Genomic DNA, 20876 nt, shown 5'->3' with positions numbered 1-20876 from the left:
CCTCTTAGCGAGGTGCAAAGATACCCCTACGTTCCGAACGACACGTCGGTCCAGCCCCCGGTGCCGGGAGCGAGCGGCGGGCCCGGGTCCGGCGGCGGCCGGCGGGCAGGGCGGGAAGCGGGGCAGCCGCCGGCGCGCGCTCCAGCGCCTCGGGCCGCGCGTCCGGAGCCCGCGGCGCCCCGCCCCCCGTGGGCGGGCCCCGGACCTGGCGGCGCGGGGGCGGGGCCTGGCTCTCCGCGCCGGGGGCGGGGCCGGGCCGGGCGCTCGGGGCCGGTGCAGGGCCGGGCTGGTCCGCGGGCGCGACCGGGGCCCCGGCCACCAAGGGGTGCGACCCCCCACCGGCCCCGCCCTCCCGGCTGCGGCCCGGCCAATCAGAGCGGCTCTTACTGGCGGGTGGGCCGAGCCGGCCCAGCTGCTCGGAGGCTCTGGCATGGTAACGTCCCCGCGCGGGGGTGGAGGGGCCCGGGGCGGTCCCACAGCGCCCCCGGCGGCCCGGGCCGGGGCCGGGGGGGCGGGGAGGCCGCCGGGGGTCCCCGGGACCCCGGGGGAGGGCGAGGGGCCTGAGGCGTGAGGGAAAGGAGCCCGGGAGGGGGAGGGGAGCGGGGATTTGGGGGAGAAGGGGCGGGGAGGCCATGATGGAGGATGGCGGGGGTGGGGGAGCGGGGGGTGAGGGGAGCGGGAGTTGCGGGACGGGGTGAGGAGGAGGAGGGGAAGGAGACCTGGTGGGTTTGTGGAGAAAGGTCGGCAAAGGAGAGGGGGCGGGCATGTGGGAACCGAGGGACCGGGGGAGAGCCGGGGGCCGCAGTCCCCCTTCTAGGGTGTTCGGCGTGCAACACGCCCCTCCCCGGCCCCAGCGTTTGCTTCCTTCGGAAGCCCTGGATACCTCCTACAACCCCCTGGGGACCTCCTCCTCCATTTCCCCCGCATTGTCTCCTGAGGTGAGGAGGGGGCATTGTCTCCTGAGGAAAGAGAGGCTTCGGCCCCCACCTCGTGCTGGATAGTCCCAAGAAATGAGAAAGCAGAGGACCCTTGGTCCCAACCCTGGCTCTGCCGCCAACACGCCGTGTAACTACTCCGTGTGACCTTGGGCAAGTCACTACCTTTCTTGGGGCCTCAGATTTCCCATTGGTTTAAAAAACAAAAAAACAAAAAACCCACAAGGAAAATGTGTGAGAATGGTAGCCCAGATCTTTTCGAGCTTCGGAATGGGGTGGTTCTTGAGGAAAGAGTGCAGGAGAATGGGTTCTCGGGTGTGGGCAAGCAGGGCAAAGCAGGCTGAAGATGGAGGCGAGGCCTCCCGGCTGGGGCCGCAGAAAATCCCCAGGGAGGTGGGGGATGGTCGGCACAAAGCCTCCAGCGGGCTAGCCAGCGCCTCTGGAATCCTATTGGAGGGAAGGGAGAACCCTGGACGTGGCGGAGGAGGAAGAGACCTACCCCAAGTAAATGAAGACCAGAATGAGGTCTTCATCCTGAGGAGATGGCAGGACCAGAGAGAAGCAGTGGAAGCTATTTTCTAGTAAGACAGCCAGTATCTTTGGGGGAGTAGGATGACTATAGGAAGGCAGGTGTGGAGGAGGGGGGACTAGGATTGGTCTTGAAAACGGAAGGGCTGGGCCTCTTTGGGTCACCTGTGGCAGGTGAAGGTAGACCGCAGGGTAATCGGCTGGTCTTCTGGCCTCCACGGTGTTTTTCTTTTTGATGATAGGTACTCTTTCTGAGAGGTGTGCCTTCCTGTTTTCATTTTCGGACACAGATCCCTTTAGGGAGTGAGTCAGACCGGGCCATCCTTGGAATCACTTGGAGGATTTCAGGATTGTGTGTGGATTGGGGTGACAAGAAAACAGGAGCACCAATCCGTAAGGAATAGCTGTGGCACCACCATCCTCGCTGAGAGACAGCTTTGTGGAGGAGTTGAAAGCACAGGCTTAGGGCGTCAGGCTGCGTGGATTCCAAACCCGCCTCTGCCCTTTAATCCTTTAGAACCTTCTTGGAACATTGGTCAAGTACCTAATTTCTCTGAACCTCAGTTTCTTAATTTATAAAATGGGGACAGTAATAAGCTTTGAGATGGTTGCAAGGATTAAATGAATGTTTGGCATGATTTCTGGCCCATAATAAGCACTCAATAAATATTAGTTGTTAGCTGTTCTCTCTTTCCATGCTCCCCCTCTCATCTCTCCATTCTTGTTCTTTTCCCATTTTATTCTTTCGTCTGAATCTTTAGTTCTGACATGCCACTTAGATGTGAAGGCTGAGAAAAATTGATTGCACCTTCGGGAGGGGAGGCTGTCCTTCCAGTGGCCCAGGTGAACACATGATGGTCAGATGATCAATTGTCTCTTCGTCTCTCTCCAACCCAGAGATGTGTTTTTGTTCCAGAGAAGACACAGGATCTGTTCTTTGAGTCCCCTTTCCTATATCCCTTTGTCACATGTGTTACTTCAGTCTCGCCCCAAAGCTTTCCAGGCACTGCTGCAAGTGAGATAGGGGCAGGGGTGTTCCAGGAAGAAAAGTATACACGTTGCACAGGGGAAGCTCAGCAAAGGGAGGGCTGTGGAAGTTTCACGGTAATTTATGTTCATTCCATTGCTCTGTCCTCTGTGGGAACTGTCCAAAACAGTCCAGCCTCTGGATCCTGGCCAGCGGTCTCCATTCCAAGTTAAAGATGGTCAGTGCTCGCTTTGGCAGCACATAGGCCAAGTTAAAGATGGTCATATACAGTTTTTTTTTATTATTTAGGCTTTTCCATGCCAGTATTTGATTCTAGTTCCCTTTCCCCAGCCGTACAGATAGCCAAGCTGTCTGTCTCATCACAGGCCACCTTTACCCAGATAATTTATACGAATGTACCCAGGCACATGTGTATAGATGTACGCATTTGCCTGTTTTAGGATACTCCAGTATGCAAAAATCTAATAAGGTTAAGGATGAGTCTGCATTTTACCACAGCACTTTGCATGCAGGGCCCTGATTAGACATTCAAGAGGAGGCTCAAAAGGAGAAAACATAATCCCTGAATATAGAGAAATGTCCTCCTGAGTAGGGAGACAAGCGGTCCTGTGGGAAACACCCAGCAGCATCCACAGAGTAGTGTGTCAGCAGTGCCAAGTAGTGCAGCATTTATCCTGGGGACACAAGGAGGTAGGAGTATGTGTATGTGTGGAGGATAATCATAAAGGTAGTCTGAAGGGGGGGAATATTGACTCATCTTGAGCAAAGTGAGAGACAAAGTGGAATAAGAGAAACACATGGCATAACCTAACAATTGCTGTGCAGAGAGGAGGGAAGCCATTTAATCAGGCTGAGCCAAGAAGAGCGGCTCACCTAATATTGAGACTTTGTTAGGTGAGATTCTGTAAGGCGAGCAATAGGGAGTTCTCAAGGAAGGGTTGGATCCTTGCTGACTTAAGCACATGGGTGGTGGGGAATATGTGAGAGTGAAAGAACAGACCTGCTTCCTGCCGGACTATACTGAAGGGGTAGATTAGAGCCAGTCCTGGCGCTGACCATGGTGGAGCCGGGGCCTGATAATTCCCCTTAGTTTTCTCATCGGAGAAAGGGACTGCCGTGGGTGGTTGCCAGAGTCCCCTCCAGCTCGACATTCTTTGTTCCCTGAATAACTCCTAGGCCTTACCAAGGGCTGTGTTTTTGTGGGACCTGCGAGACCATTAAGTCAACAAATACTAACACCTTCTCTGTTGCAGTTGGGGGCAGTGAGGAAAATACACCGGGGATAGGACAGCAGCGTGAGCCAAAACAGGCAAGATCCCCACCGCTTAAAGTTTAAGGTCTAGTGGAGGCAGCAGGTAATTCATTGATTCCACTCACATTTTAAATTTTTTTGTCAAGATACATCTTAAAATCAGTGGAGTATCATAGTTTAAGTGGGAGCATTTGTTTTTTATTAGCGGCCACATAAAATAACAGGACCGTCAACATTGTGCAAGTAACTAAAATTCCAGTGGGTAATTGCTAGAGGGGAGCGTGCATGGTACAGCCTAGACCACTGCATTGGGAGGAGGCCTTTGCTGAGGAAGCGATGACTGGCAGACGTGAGACCTGTAGGCTAGGTGTGTGGCGTTGGCAGGAAGTGGTGCCAGGCACAGATGCATGCCTGATGTCGGGGAACCGAGAGGAGGTGAGCGTGGCTGGAGCACAGACCCAGAAACTCAGCAGGGATGAGGCTGGCAAAGCAGTTGGGAAGCAAATTTCCCACAGCCTTCCAGGTCTTGGGGAGGAGTTTTGGTCTCTACCCTAAGAGCAGTGGGAGCCATCGAAGAATTTTAAGCGTGGAGTAACGTGGTCTGAGGTGCATTTTGATGAGCTTGTGGATGAGGGGAGACTACCACAGAAGGTCAGATGAAAACAAGAGGGGTGGGGGGATGGCGGAGGAAATGGAGAGAAGTGGACAGATTCAAGAAATGTGTACGCGGTACAATTAGCAGGACTCGGTGACATATTGACAGGGAAGAGGGAGGTGTGGAGAATGACTCACGGGTTTCTATCTTAGACAGCCGTATGGACGGTGGTGCCAGTCTCAGATAGGCAACTCTGGATCCTGGCAGGACCCAAACAAAGATGGTTATGTAGCATCTGGGAGGTCAGAGAGGATCCTGAGGCAGCTTGAGGTGATTAAGTGTGGCCCAGAGAATTGGGTTTCCTCCCATATTGATGAACTTCTGACTTTCCATGCCGCGGACAGACTTGGGGCAGGAGCAGGTCTGAATACGGGGCCAGAGTAGTTGAACACTGAGAAAGGTGATTCAAGGTGGAATAATGTGGCTTCTCCACTTCTCTCCTTAGGAGAAGATGGGTGGGAAAAGAGGAAGGACAGATATTACTAGAGGTACAGATTAGAAAGCATCTTCACATGCTGAGCCTTCTCAGCACAGGGGTCATTGGGGAAGTAGGGAAATTGGGCAACTTCTCTTTAGCCACCTACCACCTTTCCCTAGAACTCCCTAACACCCCCTAGCCTTCATGCAAAAAGGAGGAAAGGCAGGGCTTTTTAGCTACATCTCCAAGCCTTAGTTCACTTGAAAAGTGTTTGTTTTTTTTTTTTTGAATGGGTAATATAGTCACGTGGATGCATATTCAAAGGTTACAAAAGGGCATACGTACAGTGTGAAGTCTCCCCACCTCAGCCCCCCTGCTGCTGGTTTCTGTCTTGTATGTCATCTTTTCTCCAGTTTTCATACAAATGATCCCACTTTGCTGTACTTTGCATTTTTTCCACTCGTTAATGTATCTTAGAGATTGCTCCTATCAAGACAAGCTTCTTCATTTTTTGACTACATAGTATTCCATTTTCTATTTGTGTGTAATTTTCATAGTTAGTTAGTGATGGATATTTAGGCTGATTCCAGTCTTCTGTTTTTACGACGATGCTGGAATGGAAACGTATACACATCATTTTGACCATGTGGGGCTATATCTATAGGGTGAAATTTTAGAATTGTGAGTGTTTGTTCCTCCATTTGTTCCTTCTTGCATTCATTCAATATTTATTGAGTACCCATTATGTGCCAGACACCGTGGCAGGTACTAGGAGTCCAACTTTCAACAAGTCATACACGATCCTTGTCCTCATGAAACGTTATGACATGTTAGTAAGGGGAAGTGTAATAATTATGAAACTATACACCAGGAAACTAAGAAGAGAATTAGAGAATAAATTCACCAGTCAGAAGGCTTGGTGGAGCGAGCGGTATTGAAGCCAACAGCTGAGGAATGGGATGTGGCAGCCAGTAGGCGGAGGACCCGGAGATCTAGGCTGTTCATAGTCTCCGCCTCAGGGAGAGGAGTTCGGGATCTGTAGGGGCGGGGCAGTAGAACTGTAGAGGAGGGGATGATGGGGAGTGGGAGGTGTCAAAGAGTGAGCGAGTGAGTTGTGGGGAGCCCTCCCCACAGTGAAGAGAGAGCAAGGCTAGTGCTTAAGCAGACTTGGTGACTAGGTTTAGAGAGCTTTGGGGTTGAATCTAACCGGGTGAATTCAGGGAGGGGGATGGGACAAGAGGTCTGCTTTGGGAATGAGAGACCTCTGTTGAAGGTTTGAGGGAAGTACAGCCTTGCCCACAGATGGGAGAATGGATGAAAAGCCTCAGCAAGAGCCAGACTGTGCCTGTGGTACAGCCGCCTCCATCTTTTCTGTGGCTTTGGCAAGATAAAGACAACACCGAAGGGGCACGGCTGGCTGGCTCTCGGATGGTGGAAGAGAGCAGACCTAGCCAGGGCTCACTCGGAGCTGGGCAGGAAACTGGGCCAGGAGACCCTTCCTCTGAACTTTGTGCTCCTTTTTCATCCTCACCGCTCTGCTTCCCTTCTGCAAAAGCCCATCTCTTTGCCCATCCTGGGTCCTATGACTTTTCTCTCCCTCAACAGTCGGTTCCCGATTCTGGTCCCCGGCCCCCAGCAGCGCCTGCCCCCTTCCCACCGGGGCCCCCCATGATGCCACCACCCTTCGTAAGTTTTATGTCTTTCCCTGGGCTTGGCTTTTCCAGCCTGCACCCCCCCCCCCACTTCCCAGTCCCTAGCACTGCTGCATCGCCAGCACGGTTTTGTGTAACGCCCCCTCTACTGCCCTTGGAAAAGGGGTGGTGTTGCTTGGGCATTGGGGTGGGAGGAGCTGCTGCTCCCAGTCCATAAAGTTGACAGCTCCCCCTTTGTCTTTTCATCCTTGGGATACATTGGGGCTGGGGTAGGAGAAGTGGAAGGGAAAAGACCCTGCTAGTGTGAGGGCATGGTGGGGCCGCCTGTCTCTTTCACTACTCCTTCTCTGTGCTTTCAAAGTGCCACAGAAGTCAGGCTGACATAGCAGCTGGTGGTCATCGAGTTGGAGCAAAAGGGATGGGAGGCAGGGGACTGGGGCATTTGGGTACCTGGGATGCTGCCTTCTGGCCCTGCCTCTGAGGGGCCTCTTTGGGGAGAGTCGCTGAAGAGATGGAGCCTTCCAGCCACAGTCTGGTGGTGGCACTTAGACTTTTCCCTCTCCCTTCCCTACGTCTGAAGAAGCGGTGTGCTTGCCTGTTAGACCCAGAAGCCCGCCCCTCCCCCCATCTCTCTCAGTGGTGAGGAGCAGGCAGTTTCATGCTTTGTGCTTCTCGAACTGAAGCCTTGGAATTGCCTCAGAACTGGAGTGGAGGGCTGAAAAGGGCGGGAGACAGGCGGGTGTTCCCTGGCAGTCTAAGATCGTGTCTTCCCTGCTCAGTATCCCTTCCTTTCCTCACTTTCAGATGCCTCCTCCAGGAATCCCCCCACCCTTTCCTCCGATGGGACTGCCCCCCATGAGTCAGAGACCACCAGCCATCCCCCCGATGCCCCCCGGCATCATGCCCCCAATGCTTCCACCAATGGGGGCACCACCGCCACTCACGCAGGTAATCCTCTCTCCTCCAGTAGTGCCACAGAAAACCCCGGGTGTCCAGTGGGGGGGGCGGAGGTGAGAGTGGGCATCTGGACTTGAAAAAGTAGGGAGAGAAGGGCCGCGCTTGGCTCGGCCCATGCAGATTCGACTGCTGAATGACTAGAGGACGTTCTCCTGCTAGCCTGAGCGCCCAGAGCCTGGGGATTGTCTGAGGGGGTGCCCGTGTGTAGCTCATGGCCCCCAGCGGGATCTCTCCGGAGCCTGCCTTGCTTGCACCTGCTCTCACTTTAGTAGCTGTTTTTTGTGTTCTTTGTATCCCTAGATACCAGGAATGGTACCTCCCATGATGCCAGGAATGCTGATGCCAGCGGTGCCTGTCACCGCAGCGGTAAGCACTGGGGCCGGCAGGAAGCAGGCTGTGCCCTGCAGCCCTGTGGGTCTGACTTGGAGTACAGGGATATGGCCTCCATTCTTTCCCTCTTGTCATCGGATGCATCCTGGGCCTGGCAGCGCCTCCCCACACTCAAGTCCTCCTCTCCAGCCACATGCTCCACTCTTTGAGTTTCTCACTCCTTCCCAAAGGCATGTACATTCTCTCTTGTTACTCTTCACTGGGCCCAGCTCCCTTAAGGAACACGTTCATGGTACACTGCTTACCCTTGCAGAGCCAGCACTGCAGACACTTGAATACAGTTCCCTCGTCACTTCTTTGTCTCTGGAGGTAGCAACAGCACCCGCGGGTCTCCCCGTGCCTTCCTGTGCCGTTGCTCAGTGTAGTAGAGTCTGGGTAGGATGTAGCATTTGGCATCCACTGTGGAAGAGGGGCCTTGGAGGTTGACTCCACAAAATACTCTCACTTGAGGCAAACCGAGAACGGAGCTGCTGTGCAGTTCCCCCTAGGATCCTCTAGCCACAGCCCCAGAGGGTGGGGGATGCCTGTTAGGGAGCAGAGGTCCCTGGGAGCAGGACACATGGATCCTGGCCTGGCCTGCTTCTTCATCCCCCATGGCCTGGGTCCTGGGGGCCACTGGGCTTGGCCCCAACCCTTCCCCCTCCTCTTTCTTCGGCAGACGGCTCCGGGTGCGGACACAGCCAGCTGTGAGTCTTCTGGGGGTCTGCTCCCCCCAGGCTCGGAGGTTGGGGGGGTACAGGGGAGAGGGGACCATGGACTAGAGCCCACCCTGGATCATGCCTGTTGGGATGCCAGGGAGCCTGGGATGTTGATGGGACCAGGGGATATTTAATGGGGATGGAGTAGGGGAGGAATAGGTGGGATAAGATGGGGGTCGGGGCAAGGACTTAATGTTTCCCTTGGCTTCTTTTCTAGCTGCTGTGGCTGGGACAGGCCCTCCGGTGAGTTCTTCTAGCTCAGGGGTCTCTGGGTAGAAAAGCTGGAAGTTGGGGGGCTGACGGTTCAATCTTTGGGGTAAGGAGGAGAAGCTCTGGGGAAGGGGCCTTGACCACCGTTCTGTGCCCTCCCCAGAGGGCCCTGTGGAGTGAGCATGTGGCCCCTGACGGGCGCATCTACTACTACAATGCTGACGACAAGCAGTCCGTGTGGGAGAAGCCCAGCGTGCTCAAGTCCAAGGCAGAGGTCCTGAGCGGGGCTTTCTGGCCCTTCCTTTCGGCTGCCCCGTCCCTTCCAAGTCCTTGGCCTCCCCCTGAGTCTTTAACCACACACATGGTTCCTCTGATCCCAAGATCCCTGACCACTCCCCCAGCCTCCCTAGGATCTCAGGAAGTCTCCTTTCCCCCTTGTTGAGCCAGGCCAGGTGGTAGCTAACAACTCCCTACTCACTGGATCCCCTGAGCTCCCCCAGCTGTAGCTAGAGGGCGTGCCCAGCCAACTGACATCCTCTGACCCAACCTCTTGCAGTTGCTGCTGTCCCAGTGTCCCTGGAAAGAGTACAAGTCAGACACGGGCAAACCTTACTACTATAACAACCAGAGTAAGGAGTCTCGCTGGACCCGGCCCAAGGACCTGGATGACCTGGAGGGTGAGGAGGAGGTGGGGTCTGGGCTGTGGTTCTGGGGGGTGACTCTGGCCCCCCTGTGACCATGGTATCTTTTCCCATTGCAGCTTTAGTCAAACAAGAGGCTGCAGGGTGAGTGACTCGCCCGTCTGTCCACCTGTACTTGGGGCCACCTGAGGGGTGGGAGCAGACCCTCTCTGCGTGATCCCTGCTCAGTGGACAAGCCAGCTCTCAGTTTCCTCGTGGAGTGGTCTGCTCTGGCCGCAGTCCTTCGCAGGATCGAGAGACCAGCTGTCCCCTGGCTGTCCCCTCTCTGCTCCACTCCTGGACACTGCCCTTCCGGCCCACCTGCAGGAAACAGCAGCAGCAGCAGCCCCAGATACTGCAGCCGCAGCCACCTCAGCCCCAGCCTGAGCCCCCGCCTGGGCCGCCTGGCCCCACCCCTCTGCCCCTGGGCCTTCTAGAGCCTGAGCCAGGTGGGAGTGAAGATTGCGATATGTCAGAGGCTGCCCAGCCTGTGGAGCAGGGGTTTCTGCAGCAGCCGGAGGAGGGCCCCAGCAGGTGAGGGCTGCCCCCGAGGCATTCCAAATGCGGACCTCGAGCTCCCAGCCTGGTTCCACCCTTGACTTCTGCCAGGCCTGTGGGGAAGGGTGTGAAGATCTGGGCCTGGCCTCTGCAGGGCAGGAGAGGGCTGCTTTGGGGAGCCAGGAGAGGGTGGCCTACCCCTGATCACATAGGGCACTGAAAGCTGTGGGGACTGGGAGGCGCTGTGGCTGAGCCCCCTTTGCCCCCCAGTGCTGCTGGACAGCATCAGCCACCACAGCAGGAGGAAGAGGAATCAAAGCCAGAACCAGAGAGGTCTGGCCTCAGTTGGAGCAACCGGGAGAAGGCAAAGCAGGCCTTCAAGGAGCTGCTGAGGGACAAGGTGCGGGGGTGGGGCTCCCAGGGTAGGCCTGGAGGGGGCTGGAGGGGGGCAGGCCCCATGACCCCTGCCTGCTCCGTTCTAGGCTGTCCCCTCCAATGCCTCGTGGGAACAGGCCATGAAGATGGTGGTCACCGACCCCCGTTACAGGTAGGCCTGGGCAGAGGGAGCCAGGCCCTCCAGACCGCGTGTGTGAGAGCAGCTGGGCCAGGGCCTCCCTGAGAAGCCCCAGCTCAACACTCTGGCCCCAAGGGGACCCGAGTCAGGAGAGTGATAGAAGGGCAAGGATGCAGGGGAAGGAGAAGCTGGAGGGCCTCCAGGAGGAGGGGGGGAAAGGTGTCTGACATGAGACCTTCAATAAATGCTTGTTGAATTGAATTGATTCGAATTGAATTAATTGGGGTTGAGGGGGCTGGATAGGGTGGAGGCCTGACTGCACCTTGAGAATCCCAGAGCAAAAGGGCCCAGCGTTAGCAGTGTCTTCCCCTCACTGCCTCATCCCAGAGACGCGTCTCGCCTCCCTGCAGCCTGCTGTGCCCGTGCATGGACCCCTCACTCAGTTCTGTGTACCTCGACCCTGCTCGGTGGGCTGTGCGGGGTGGTTCAGGCTGACTCCTCTGCCCCCACCCTGCTCCCACCCTCTCCACCCCAGTGCCTTGCCCAAACTGAGTGAGAAAAAGCAGGCATTCAATGCCTACAAGGCGCAGCGGGAGAAGGAGGAGAAGGAAGAGGCCCGGCTAAGGGCCAAGGAGGCCAAGCAGACCTTGCAGCATTTCCTGGAGCAGCACGAACGCATGACCTCCACCACCCGCTACCGGTCAGGGGGCCGGGCTGGGGCGGGGCCTGGGAACCCCAAGAACGCACGGGCCCAGGGTCTCTGTCCCCTGCCTGCCTACCCACAGCCCATATGCTCCACAGGCGAGCAGAACAGACCTTTGGGGAGCTGGAGGTGTGGGCTGTGGTCCCTGAGAGGGATCGAAAAGAGGTTTATGATGATGTCCTCTTCTTCCTGGCAAAGAAGGAGAAGGTAACAGTCACTGGCTGGATCAGTCAACCCGTCTCACTTTAGAGTCTTCGTATCTTTGCATCCCTGTGGACCCCGGCCATTCACTTCCCCACTTCTCCAGGCCCTCAGCTCCTTCCTGGGAAGCTGGCGTGGCACTTGCACATCCCCCCCGCCCATCTCTGCGCTGGGCCTGCAACCTGGGTGTGGGAGGGCAGGAAGGCATCTGTACGGGGTTGGTCTGGAGCCGGTGCTCCTTCCCCCTTCCAGGGATGTGAAGGTCTTGAGTCTGGTCTTCCTAGGGTTCACCTAGCTACCTGCCTTGCCCCAAATGCTCCTCTGCCCAGGCCCACTTGAATTTCATCTCTGACCTGCCCTACCTCACCCTGACCCTCACACTGTGGCTCCTCAGGAACAAGCCAAGCAGCTCCGGCGCCGCAACATCCAGGCCCTGAAGAGCATCCTGGATGGGATGAGTAGTGTCAACTTCCAAACTACATGGTCCCAGGCCCAGCAGTACCTCATGGATAACCCCAGCTTTGCTCAGGACCACCAGCTGCAGAGTAAGCCCGGGTTCTCCACTCCTGCCTGTCCCTTCCCCTTTCCTCATTGACCTGGGGCCCCGGAGCCTGCCTCATACCGCTCCCCTCTGCACTTCCTGCCCTCCTGGACATCCAAGGGTCCTCAGCACTCACTCAATCCCTGTATCTCTCCAGACTCTGGTGATCCCAGAACGCTGGGGTACCCTCTTCCTCCCTCTGGGGTCCACTGTTGACCTGGACGTTGTGTCCTTGGAGGAAGAGCTCTGGGATAGGTGTCAGATGACCAGGAGAGAAGGATGATTTTTAGAACTCATCTGAATATGGTCTTAAATTGTTGTGGTGCTATGGACCACAGCTGGTCATGTGTGTTCTGATGAGCTGTTGTTGGCCTGTAGTCACTGACAAATCAGAAATTTACCTTTGGAACCTTCATCAAAGCCGGATTGATTCCATAGAACATAAAATTTCAGATCGCAAGATTATTGGTTTCATAAGATTACTTCCAGTAAGTGAATTCACAGGGGCTGAATACTTGCTAATTTTTTTTCTCGTACATTAATGAACCCTCCTCCAGAACCACCATTCCAGTCTCCTCTCCCACAGAGGCCTCTGCTCCTCTGGCTCCACCATTCTGGGTGACCCTGGCACCTACTGAGGCAGCATCCTTGAACAGTAGGGGTGCCAGGGTCTGGGAGGGAGGGTGTCCCACCGATGTGGTGCCAGCTGAGCCTCTTCCCTGTGCTTAGACATGGACAAGGAAGATGCACTGATCTGCTTTGAGGAGCACATCCGAGCTTTGGAGAGGGAGGAGGAGGAGGAGCGGGAGCGAGCCCGCCTTCGGGAGCGGCGTCAGCAACGCAAGAACCGGGAGGCCTTCCAGGTACCTTTGTCACCCGCCCGCTGGATAGGAGCTCAGCTTCGCGCCAGACCGTGACCTCTTTGCCTGGGCCCTGGCGCCCTGCCTCCTCTTAGCTAGGCCGTTTGTGCTCTGTCTCTGCCCAGTCGTGTGCTTCCTCCACAAGGTCGCTCTGTGCCTGCAGCTCCTGCTGTGTCCCCTCAACTCTGGGCCAAGCTCCTCTAGGGAGGCTGTATGTATGCACCACCCAGAAACTGCCAGCAGAGAGCACCCTAAAGGCACAGCTTAGGAGCTTAGCCGAGTTCATTTCCCTTCTGCGGGGAGCTCGATAGGCAGAGCTAGCTCATCCTGCAGCACACACAGCTTGGAGGTGGCGGCAGAGGTGATATGGTGGGGGTTCTTAGCCGGAACACATTGGGAAGCTGAGAGCAAACCACAGGAAGGACAGGCTGCAGACAAGTTTCTGTTTTTCTGCTCCTTGTCTCGTTTGAGTCTATCCTTCTCTGTATTTGCATTCTCTCTGTTTTCACTGCTCTCTGCCTCCCCATCTACATCTCTTCATCTCTGCCTCCTTTGCCTGCGTTTCCTCAGTCTGAATTGTCCCGGCCTCCCTCTCCCATCCATCCCCTCTCCTCCTCCCCAGTCTCTGGCTGGCCCCTCTCCGTGTCTCACTAGCCCTATAACTGGCCTCTCTCTGCTCAGACCTTCCTGGACGAGCTGCACGAGACAGGGCAGCTGCACTCTATGTCCACCTGGATGGAGCTGTACCCAGCGGTCAGCACCGATGTCCGCTTTGCCAACATGCTGGGCCAGCCGGGTAAGGCAGCCAGGCTCCCCTTCCTCTGGCCTGGCTTCCTGCCCTGCCAGCCTCTCTACACCCCTACTCCCTGGTCCTGTCCTCGACCCTACCCCCAGGCCTCGGGAAGCTGCCGCCCGCCAGGCCCCCCTCCCTCCCTCCCCCGCAGGCTCCACCCCTCTGGACTTGTTCAAGTTCTATGTGGAAGAGTTGAAGGCACGATTCCATGATGAGAAGAAGATCATTAAGGACATCCTTAAGGTGAGGGGAGGCCCAGGGTTGTGGATGGATGCAGACTGGGTGCAGGGCATACTCTCTAGACAGGACTCCCTGATAAGTCCCGTTCTGCAGGAGCGTTGTAGCTCACTTCAGCAGATATCCACTACGATCCCTAGCTGTTCTCCTGGGACACGGAAAGATACAATTTCTGTCCATAAGGAGCTCATGGCTTAGTAGGAATAGAAACATGACACCTATTACACAGAGGGGCAAATGCTGTTACAGAGACAAGAATCAAAAGAATTGACATTTGAACTACGCCTTTAAGAAGAAGTAGGTGGGGGAGGATGGAGGTCATGGGCACAGGGTATGACAGGAGCAGAAGCAAGGGAGTGGGAAGGGCATGGCAGGTTTGAGGAGCAAGGGGCATGGCTCATCACAAACTGATAGCTTGTGGATACGTGTTCCTTCTGGCCCGTACAGCATTTTAGCAAAATTCCAAATTGGCCACTAACGTTTTAGAACTTAGGAGATTGTACATAAAAATCTGGGTCTTCAACTTTTCTTAAGCTGGGCTGGTTTCGCAAGGCATTCAGTGGGCTCAGGCTGTGACGCCATCCTTGTCCTCACCGCTCCCGCCACGGCTCTGGCGTGGCAGCGGCTCCCTCAGCTCAGGCACATACATGACTTATCTTAAGCTGGAGAGAGAGTTCTCCAAGTCTCTGTCCATCAGAGGCGGATAAAGGATTATTGCAGTGAGAGAGCCTTGTGTTTCAGAAGGAAAAAAAACAAAGAGGAAGTGTATTCGTTTGTGGAAGTGAAGAGCATGCAAAGGCCCTGGGGAGGAGACACGCCCCGCAGTTAGGGGCAGCGCTGTGCGGGCAGGCTGCTCGGGATATGAGGCCCGCTTAACCACTTGCTAGCTGTGTGGCCTCTGGCAGACTTTTTAAGCTTTCTGAGCCTCAGTTTCCTCATTGGACAAAGGGGTTACTTTCCACCAGCACACACCTAGTTCCAAGGGAGAGTAACTGGGTACCTGGGATGAGAACAAAGCTAGGAATGTCCCACTTGCACACACAACACTTACTTTTCTAGAAGTCTTGTGTCTTGCCTTACAGATCTGGGTGTTGCATCTTACTACCATATTACTTCTCTGTTCAATGTAAACTTAGTGTTTTAAAATTCCTTACCATTAGGTAGGACAGGCCATACTGTCCCGTGGCTTCCTCGGTTTCCCTGGAACCCTACGCCCCAGTTTGGAAGTAGAACCCTATGTGTAAAATACCTTGAATGGTAAAATAAGAAATTTGGATTTTTATCTTGTAAGGTACAGGGAGCCAGGGAATGATACAGTCAGATGATGTCTTGGAAGAGGCACAGGGTCAGTGTAGAGTCACACCTCTCAGACCAAGGGCTTGTGTCCTAGGGGATGGATGGCGGTAGGACAAAGCCTCGGGACACTGAAAAGTCTTACTGGCAAGTGATTCAAACTGATTTTGAGCTTGAGCCATCCTCTTCTGACTCAGCCCCAGGCTCTCTCCCCTGCCATTAGGGCCCTTTGGTAGAAAAGTTGGAGCAGCGCAGGACTCTGGGGTACGGGTTAGAGGTGCAGGAGGGGAGAAAGGAGGCCAGACAGGAGGTAACCTAGGTGGCAGAGGAGCTCGGCAGGGGCAGCAGGGGCAGCGGATGAGGGAGGGCTGTGGTGCTCCATCTCTATTTTTCTGAGACACCCTTCCCACACCCCGGGTTTCTTCAGGGGTGCCTTGGGACAAGAAAGGAGGGGATTTTATACTCCTTCCTTTGGTTTTCAGTACAGCAGCTTTTCTTTTATATATGGAGGTTTTACATAAGAATTTTTGTTGAAAAAATGTTTCTGCTGTTAAAAAAAAAGTTTAAAATCAGGAGGATAGTCACTCAGAAGTTGAATGGACAGATTTTTGTGTGTGTGAAATGGAGGGCAAGGGAGGAGTGAGTTGAAGTTGGTGGAGGAGGAGGATGGTACCATTTGTGAGGATTCAGGAACAGGGATGGAGAAAAATAGGAATTCTATCTGGGGAATTAGTCTGAAAAGTACCCTGGGGCAGGGAGGAATATGAAGCAAATGCCATATTTTAAATAGGATAACCATGTGAAGTATAAATATCTAATCCCGGGAGAGCTAAATTTTATTGGATGCTTACATTTTAGCCACAGAATGGCTGGTCCTGCTGACAGGCCTGTAGGCATCCTGTCCTCGCTGTCTCTCCACGTCTCCTGAGAAAGGGGCTTCTTTAGACAGGTCCCTACCTCTTCCCCCTTTTGGGCTCCTGCCTGTGGAAGGCTGATGAGCCCAGGAGTTCCTGTGATCATCCACTACCCCGGGAGACTGTGAGGGCGCCTCTCACCCCATAGGATAATGCAAAGAGCCCTGGACTTGGAACAGCTGGAAGCCAGGAGATCTGGCCTGGGAGATCCATGGGGGTGGGGACAGAGGTGGCTCACAGGGAATGAATTCTCTTGGGGTCTGCTAAATTAGAAGTTTCTTTGAAATAGTCTATTATGGGTCTGAAAATCAGGATGGAGGGAGGGCTGGGATGGCTAGGGACAGTGTAGATGGAAAAGACCAAGTGCTGTTCTCCGGGGAACTAGCACGTGCAAGAGAGGCAGGAAAAGAGGTCAGAGAGACAAGAGGGCAGTTGAAGTGAGCAGCACCAGGTACAAGGACCAGTCAAGTGGGGACCAGGAAGGGGCCCTTAGAGTTGTCTATGGGGACGTGAGCACTTTTAGGAAAGCCGTGTCCATAAAGAGGGACGAGTGGCTACAGCACAGACCTTAGAGTGTTTATTGGTTGAGATCTCTGCAAGTTATATAATGTGTGAGCCTCCGTTTCCTCATCTGTAGAACAGGGGTAACGTATGCGCACGGTTGTGAGAAGTGGTAATATTTGTAAAGCGTCTTGCGTATAGTAGGCTCACTCCATGTTAATTTGTTTTCCTTTAAGCTGCATTTAAAGATTTTGAAACAAAGGAAAAGCAGCATGGGTTGTTAGCTTGAGGAAGGTGACCACAGAGGGGACGGGGATGTTCCCAGTTAAGCGAGGTGTGAGCTTGACGGAAGGAGCCAGTGGAGAGGTGGGATCGAAGCTTTGGGTTCCCTGACAGAGACTGGTGGGTCTGAGAGGAACCTGAGCGTAGGTTGAGGAAGTGCTCTTGGAATACACGAGAAGAGCGTGCTCTCCACATTACAGATCTGAAAACTTAAATACAACACTGTATGTTAACTAACTGGCATTACAGTAAGAACTTAAAAAAGAAGAGCTCGCTCTGCCATGGGTGGGAAGGCCAGAGCAAACTAGTGCCGTGTGGAGGGAGGCGAGTGGAACCGGGCTTCCGCCCCCACTGACTCAGACTCCAGTGGCTCCACTTTTCACCAGGTCGACTTGGGCCACGTGTGGTAACTTCCCTAAGCCTCTGCTTTATTGAGGTGTTGGGAGGCGTAGAGGACAAGCTCTGAGCCTGGCCCAGGGTGTTTCGAGAAGCGGAGGTGTTTTTAATAGTGTTCTGGAGTTGTACACCTGAGGGCCACGGGATCTGTGGGTGTAGTGCTTCCAACTGTGGGCTTCGTTGCTAGAAGGACCTGGGGTAGAGTTCTGCGTCCACTGCGTATTAGCCGAGAGACTGTGGGCAAGTGCTCTCCTCTCTCCGAACCTTGGTTTCTCTTGCCACACAAAATTAGGAGGCCAGGACTTAGGCTTAAATTTTCGATGCTGAGGATTAAGAGAGAGACCAGGTGTGTGACACACTCAGCACGGTACCTGGCACCATAGTAAGCACTCGAAATAAGCCAGAGGACGGGACCAGCAGATGTTGACTGAGAACGTGGGGAAGTTACTGAGCAGCAGGAGGGCCCAAGTGGGGCCCAGCCTTAAGCCAAAGGAACAAAGAATTAATTGTGAGAAACTCAGGCGTCAGTCAGCAGACGTGGTGCACACACCCTGCTCCCCGCGCTCCTTGTGATCCAGTGCCCCCCTCAGCTCCCTGTGCGTCCAGACCAAGGGCAGGCGTGGGAGGCTCAATCGTCAGATGGTGAGGACAACCTGGTTTCAGAAGTGCGTCTGAGTCCTGTGGGTCTCTTCTGGGGCCTGGGGGATTCTAGAGCTTCCTGTAGTCTGCCCGTCTGCCTGCCCTGGAGGCCGGCTTCAGGCTTCAGGCCCGCAGTGGCCCCTGCTTCATGCGCCGCTGTGCCCACAGGACCGGGGCTTCTGCGTGGAGGTGAACACAGCCTTTGAGGACTTCGCCCACGTCATAAGCTTTGACAAGAGGGCTGCTGCGCTGGACGCAGGCAACATCAAGCTGACCTTCAATAGTGTGAGGGGCCGGGCGGGGCGGGGCTGTAGCCAGGGCTCCATTCTTAAACTCATCCCGTGTCTCATTCCATTCCTTCTCACGCACTGCCCCAGTGTGCTGTTCCTCACCCCGTTCCGGGGATGGCGGCAGGAGCCCAGACCCCAGCTTCCCATGTCCTACAGCATGCCTGAGTGGGGCCTGGACACCCGCCCTCCCGGTGACCCTGCCTCGCGTGCTTTCTCTCCTCAGCTGCTGGAGAAAGCAGAGGCGCGGGAGAGAGAGCGGGAGAAGGAGGAGGCGCGAAGGATGCGGCGCCGGGAGGCTGCCTTCCGGAGCATGCTGAGGCAGGCCGTGCCGGCCCTGGAGCTGGGCACTGCCTGGGAAGAGGTCAGGGCCGCAGCCTGGCACCACACACCACCCCCTCAGTCCTGAGGGCAGCGGTGCTTCTCCACCACCGGGGCCCGCCCCAGTCATGGCGCAGCTCGCGGCCAGCTCCGGCTCCCTTCCTTCCTCTGCCCCAGCCCTGCCCTGTGCTCATGGCGGCGTCCGTGCCTTGCCGGGGCTGGTCTGATCAGCAGTGCTCTCCCGTTCAAGGTCCGTGAGCGCTTTGTGTGCGACTCAGCCTTTGAGCAGATCACCCTGGAGTCGGAGCGGATCCGGCTCTTCCGGGAGTTCCTGCAGGTACTGGAGGTGAGGCAGGGCTTCCTTCCCCCCACGCGTGTCCCAGCTCGTGAGCACCCAGTGCGGCCTCCTGCCCGTCGGGCTCTCCCTTCCCTGCCGTGTGGCAGTGGCGCTGGACAGGAGGCGAAACCAGATTTTCGGGTGCAGGGCGCTTCCTGTGGCTAGCCCTGGTGCCCTCCTCACCCCTCCCTCTGCCTCTGCAGACTGAATGCCAGCACCTTCACACCAAAGGCCGGAAGCACGGCAGAAAGGGCAAGAAGCACCATCGGAAGCGTTCCCGCTCGCCCTCAGTGAGTTGGTGGGCAGAGGCGATGGGAGGGGGGTGGCTGGATCCTTCGGGAAACAGGAGTCACGTTTCTTGTGTTTTTCCCTACCTCACCTCACCTCACCTTGGAGCGAGATCTGAAAATTCCTGTGGCCCTGGATCCTCCTCTCTGTCCCCAGTTCCCAGACTTGAGGGCTTCTGGAGGCCAGGGAACCTGTGCGCTGACAGGTATCTGCTGATCTGCCCAGGGCTCCGAGTCGGAAGAGGAGGAGCTGCCCCCGCCGTCTCTCCGACCCCCCAAGCGGAGAAGGCGGAACCCCTCGGAGTCAGGCTCTGAGCCCTCGTCCTCACTTGATTCTGTTGAAAGTGGGGGTGCTGCCCTTGGAGGACGGGGCTCCCCGTCTTCTCGCCTCCTCCTTGGATCAGGTGAGCCGTCGGCATTTGGAGAAGTCGACGCAGCCTCGAGGAGGCAGCGGCCCGGGGGTGGAGTGGATGGGGAGGCCTGCATCCACCGCAGTAGGAAGAACTGCCCTGCCGTGCCCTGCACGGCCCTGCCCTGCCCTGCCCTCCCCTGTCTGGCTTTGCCCTGCCCTGCCCCGCCCTCCCCTCCCCTCCCCTGCCCGGCCAGGAACTGGGAGGACGAAGGAGAACTGGGCTGAGGAGACTTCTCAGATAGTTCCCTGTCTGAAGAGTGCAGACGAGAGCAGGGAGACAAGTGAGCCCGCCCTCCTCCCGCGGGACTTAGGGGCATTTTTCTCTATCTCCAGATCACGGCCTTCGGAAAGCCAAGAAACCAAAAAAGAAAACTAAGAAGAGAAGACACAAGTCGGTGCGTAGAGAAGGGCCTTCTGCCCAGGGCCCTGCTGTGCTGAGAGCTCTCCAGCCGCCTCCCGGGTTGTCCTTCACAGGAACTGAGCAGGCGGGCTCTGGGCTCTTACAGAACAGTCCTGAGAGCGAGACAGACCCCGAGGAGAAGGCTGGCAAGGAGAGTGATGAGAAAGAACCCGAACAGGACAAGGACAGGGAGCTCCGGCGGGCGGAAGTCCCTAACCGTTCCCCAGGTTTTGGGATCAAGAAGGAGAAGGTGAGAAGCGGGCGCCCGACCCCAGCCCAGTCAGCACCCCCTCCAGGCAGGCCTCCGTGGCCCCCCGGGCAGGCTGTGGGTGAGCTGTGCCTTTGCTCCGCCAGACGGGCTGGGACACGTCAGAGAGCGAGCTGAGCGAGGGCGAGCTGGAAAGACGGCGGCGGACGCTCCTGCAGCAGCTGGATGACCACCAGTGACCCGACGAGCTGCTCTGCCTCGGGTCTGTGTGGGGCCGTGGGGCCTAGGTCACCCTCGCCACCTGCGCTAGACTCCTTTCTCGGTCTGGTCCGTGCCCACCTGTCCTCAAGTAACCCCACCCCGACACACCGCCGCCAGCACCTCCCAAGGTTGCTCGTGGTGTTCAAGGGCCCCCCGCTTCCCAGGCAACTAGTGTAGTCCCTGCCCTCACCCCGGACCGGAGATCGGAGATTGGTATGCCACGTGGAGGGGTGGTGCCAGTAGGAAAGACGCGAGAAGGGGCCTCGAGGGGAGAACGACAGGCTGGTGACAGGCGGGGTCCTTAGCCTCTAGTGTCAGTGCCTGCTCCTGCCTGCCTGGGGCCTTGGGCCCCGCCACTCCTTCTTTCAGCCCTGAGACCCCGTGTATCCGTGTTTTGTTTTGTTTTGGTTTTGTTTTTTAAATAATATTTATAATATGGCCAGTGGCTCTTGTCTTCTCCATCACTGCTGGGGCATGCTGGGGGCCCGGCAGGCGTACGCGTGGCCAGCAGAGAGCACCAGTGTCTCGTGGCAGGCCGGCCGCCCTTTGTGTGCTGGGAGCCCACTAGCCGGGTTCCCCTTCCCCAGGCTTTTGTGCTCACCTCCCCCAAGCAGAGGGCAGCTCCCTG

At 56.2% G+C, this 20876-nt stretch overlaps 1 protein-coding gene across 11 annotated transcripts; it reads left to right on the top strand.

Moving 5' to 3' along the window:
* Positions 1-291: 291 nt before the first annotated feature.
* Positions 292-20693, top strand: PRPF40B (pre-mRNA processing factor 40 homolog B). Of its 11 annotated transcripts, none has more exons than XM_072798011.1 (26): positions 292-433; positions 6382-6462; positions 7233-7376; positions 7686-7751; positions 8434-8461; positions 8691-8716; positions 8847-8957; positions 9240-9360; positions 9444-9468; positions 9691-9897; positions 10132-10261; positions 10344-10408; positions 10911-11075; positions 11177-11285; positions 11674-11824; positions 12550-12683; positions 13362-13476; positions 13625-13716; positions 17904-18020; positions 18249-18386; positions 18594-18689; positions 18884-18970; positions 19194-19371; positions 19713-19774; positions 19886-20029; positions 20134-20693. In XM_072798011.1, the coding sequence occupies exons 1-26, from the start codon at positions 431-433 to the stop codon at positions 20224-20226; spliced, it is 2688 nt and encodes an 895-aa protein (XP_072654112.1). In that variant the 5' UTR covers positions 292-430; the 3' UTR covers positions 20227-20693. The 11 variants fall into 11 exon arrangements, 10 of the variants coding, with proteins under 10 accessions (XP_072654112.1, XP_072654117.1, XP_072654119.1 ...); XM_072798015.1 differs by lacking the exon at positions 292-433 and adding an exon at positions 762-1065; XM_072798013.1 differs by lacking the exon at positions 292-433 and adding an exon at positions 762-1088.
* The last annotated feature ends 183 nt before the right edge of the window (positions 20694-20876 follow it).

Source organism: Canis lupus, chromosome 25, assembly GCF_048164855.1.
Source record: "Canis lupus baileyi chromosome 25, mCanLup2.hap1, whole genome shotgun sequence".
NCBI lineage: Eukaryota > Metazoa > Chordata > Mammalia > Carnivora > Canidae > Canis > Canis lupus.
The sequence above is the reverse complement of the archived record's forward strand: the minus strand, read 5'-3'. Positions and strand labels throughout refer to the sequence as shown.

Coding starts and splice junctions, on each gene's coding strand:
- PRPF40B (XM_072798009.1), top strand. CDS start 1,478: ATGGCAGGACCAGAGAGAAGCAGTGGAAGCTATTTTCTA. Junction 6,463..7,232: donor CCATGATGCCACCACCCTTC/GTAAGTTTTATG, acceptor CCTCACTTTCAG/ATGCCTCCTCCAGGAATCCC. Junction 18,971..19,193: donor AGCGTTCCCGCTCGCCCTCA/GTGAGTTGGTGG, acceptor TGATCTGCCCAG/GGCTCCGAGTCGGAAGAGGA.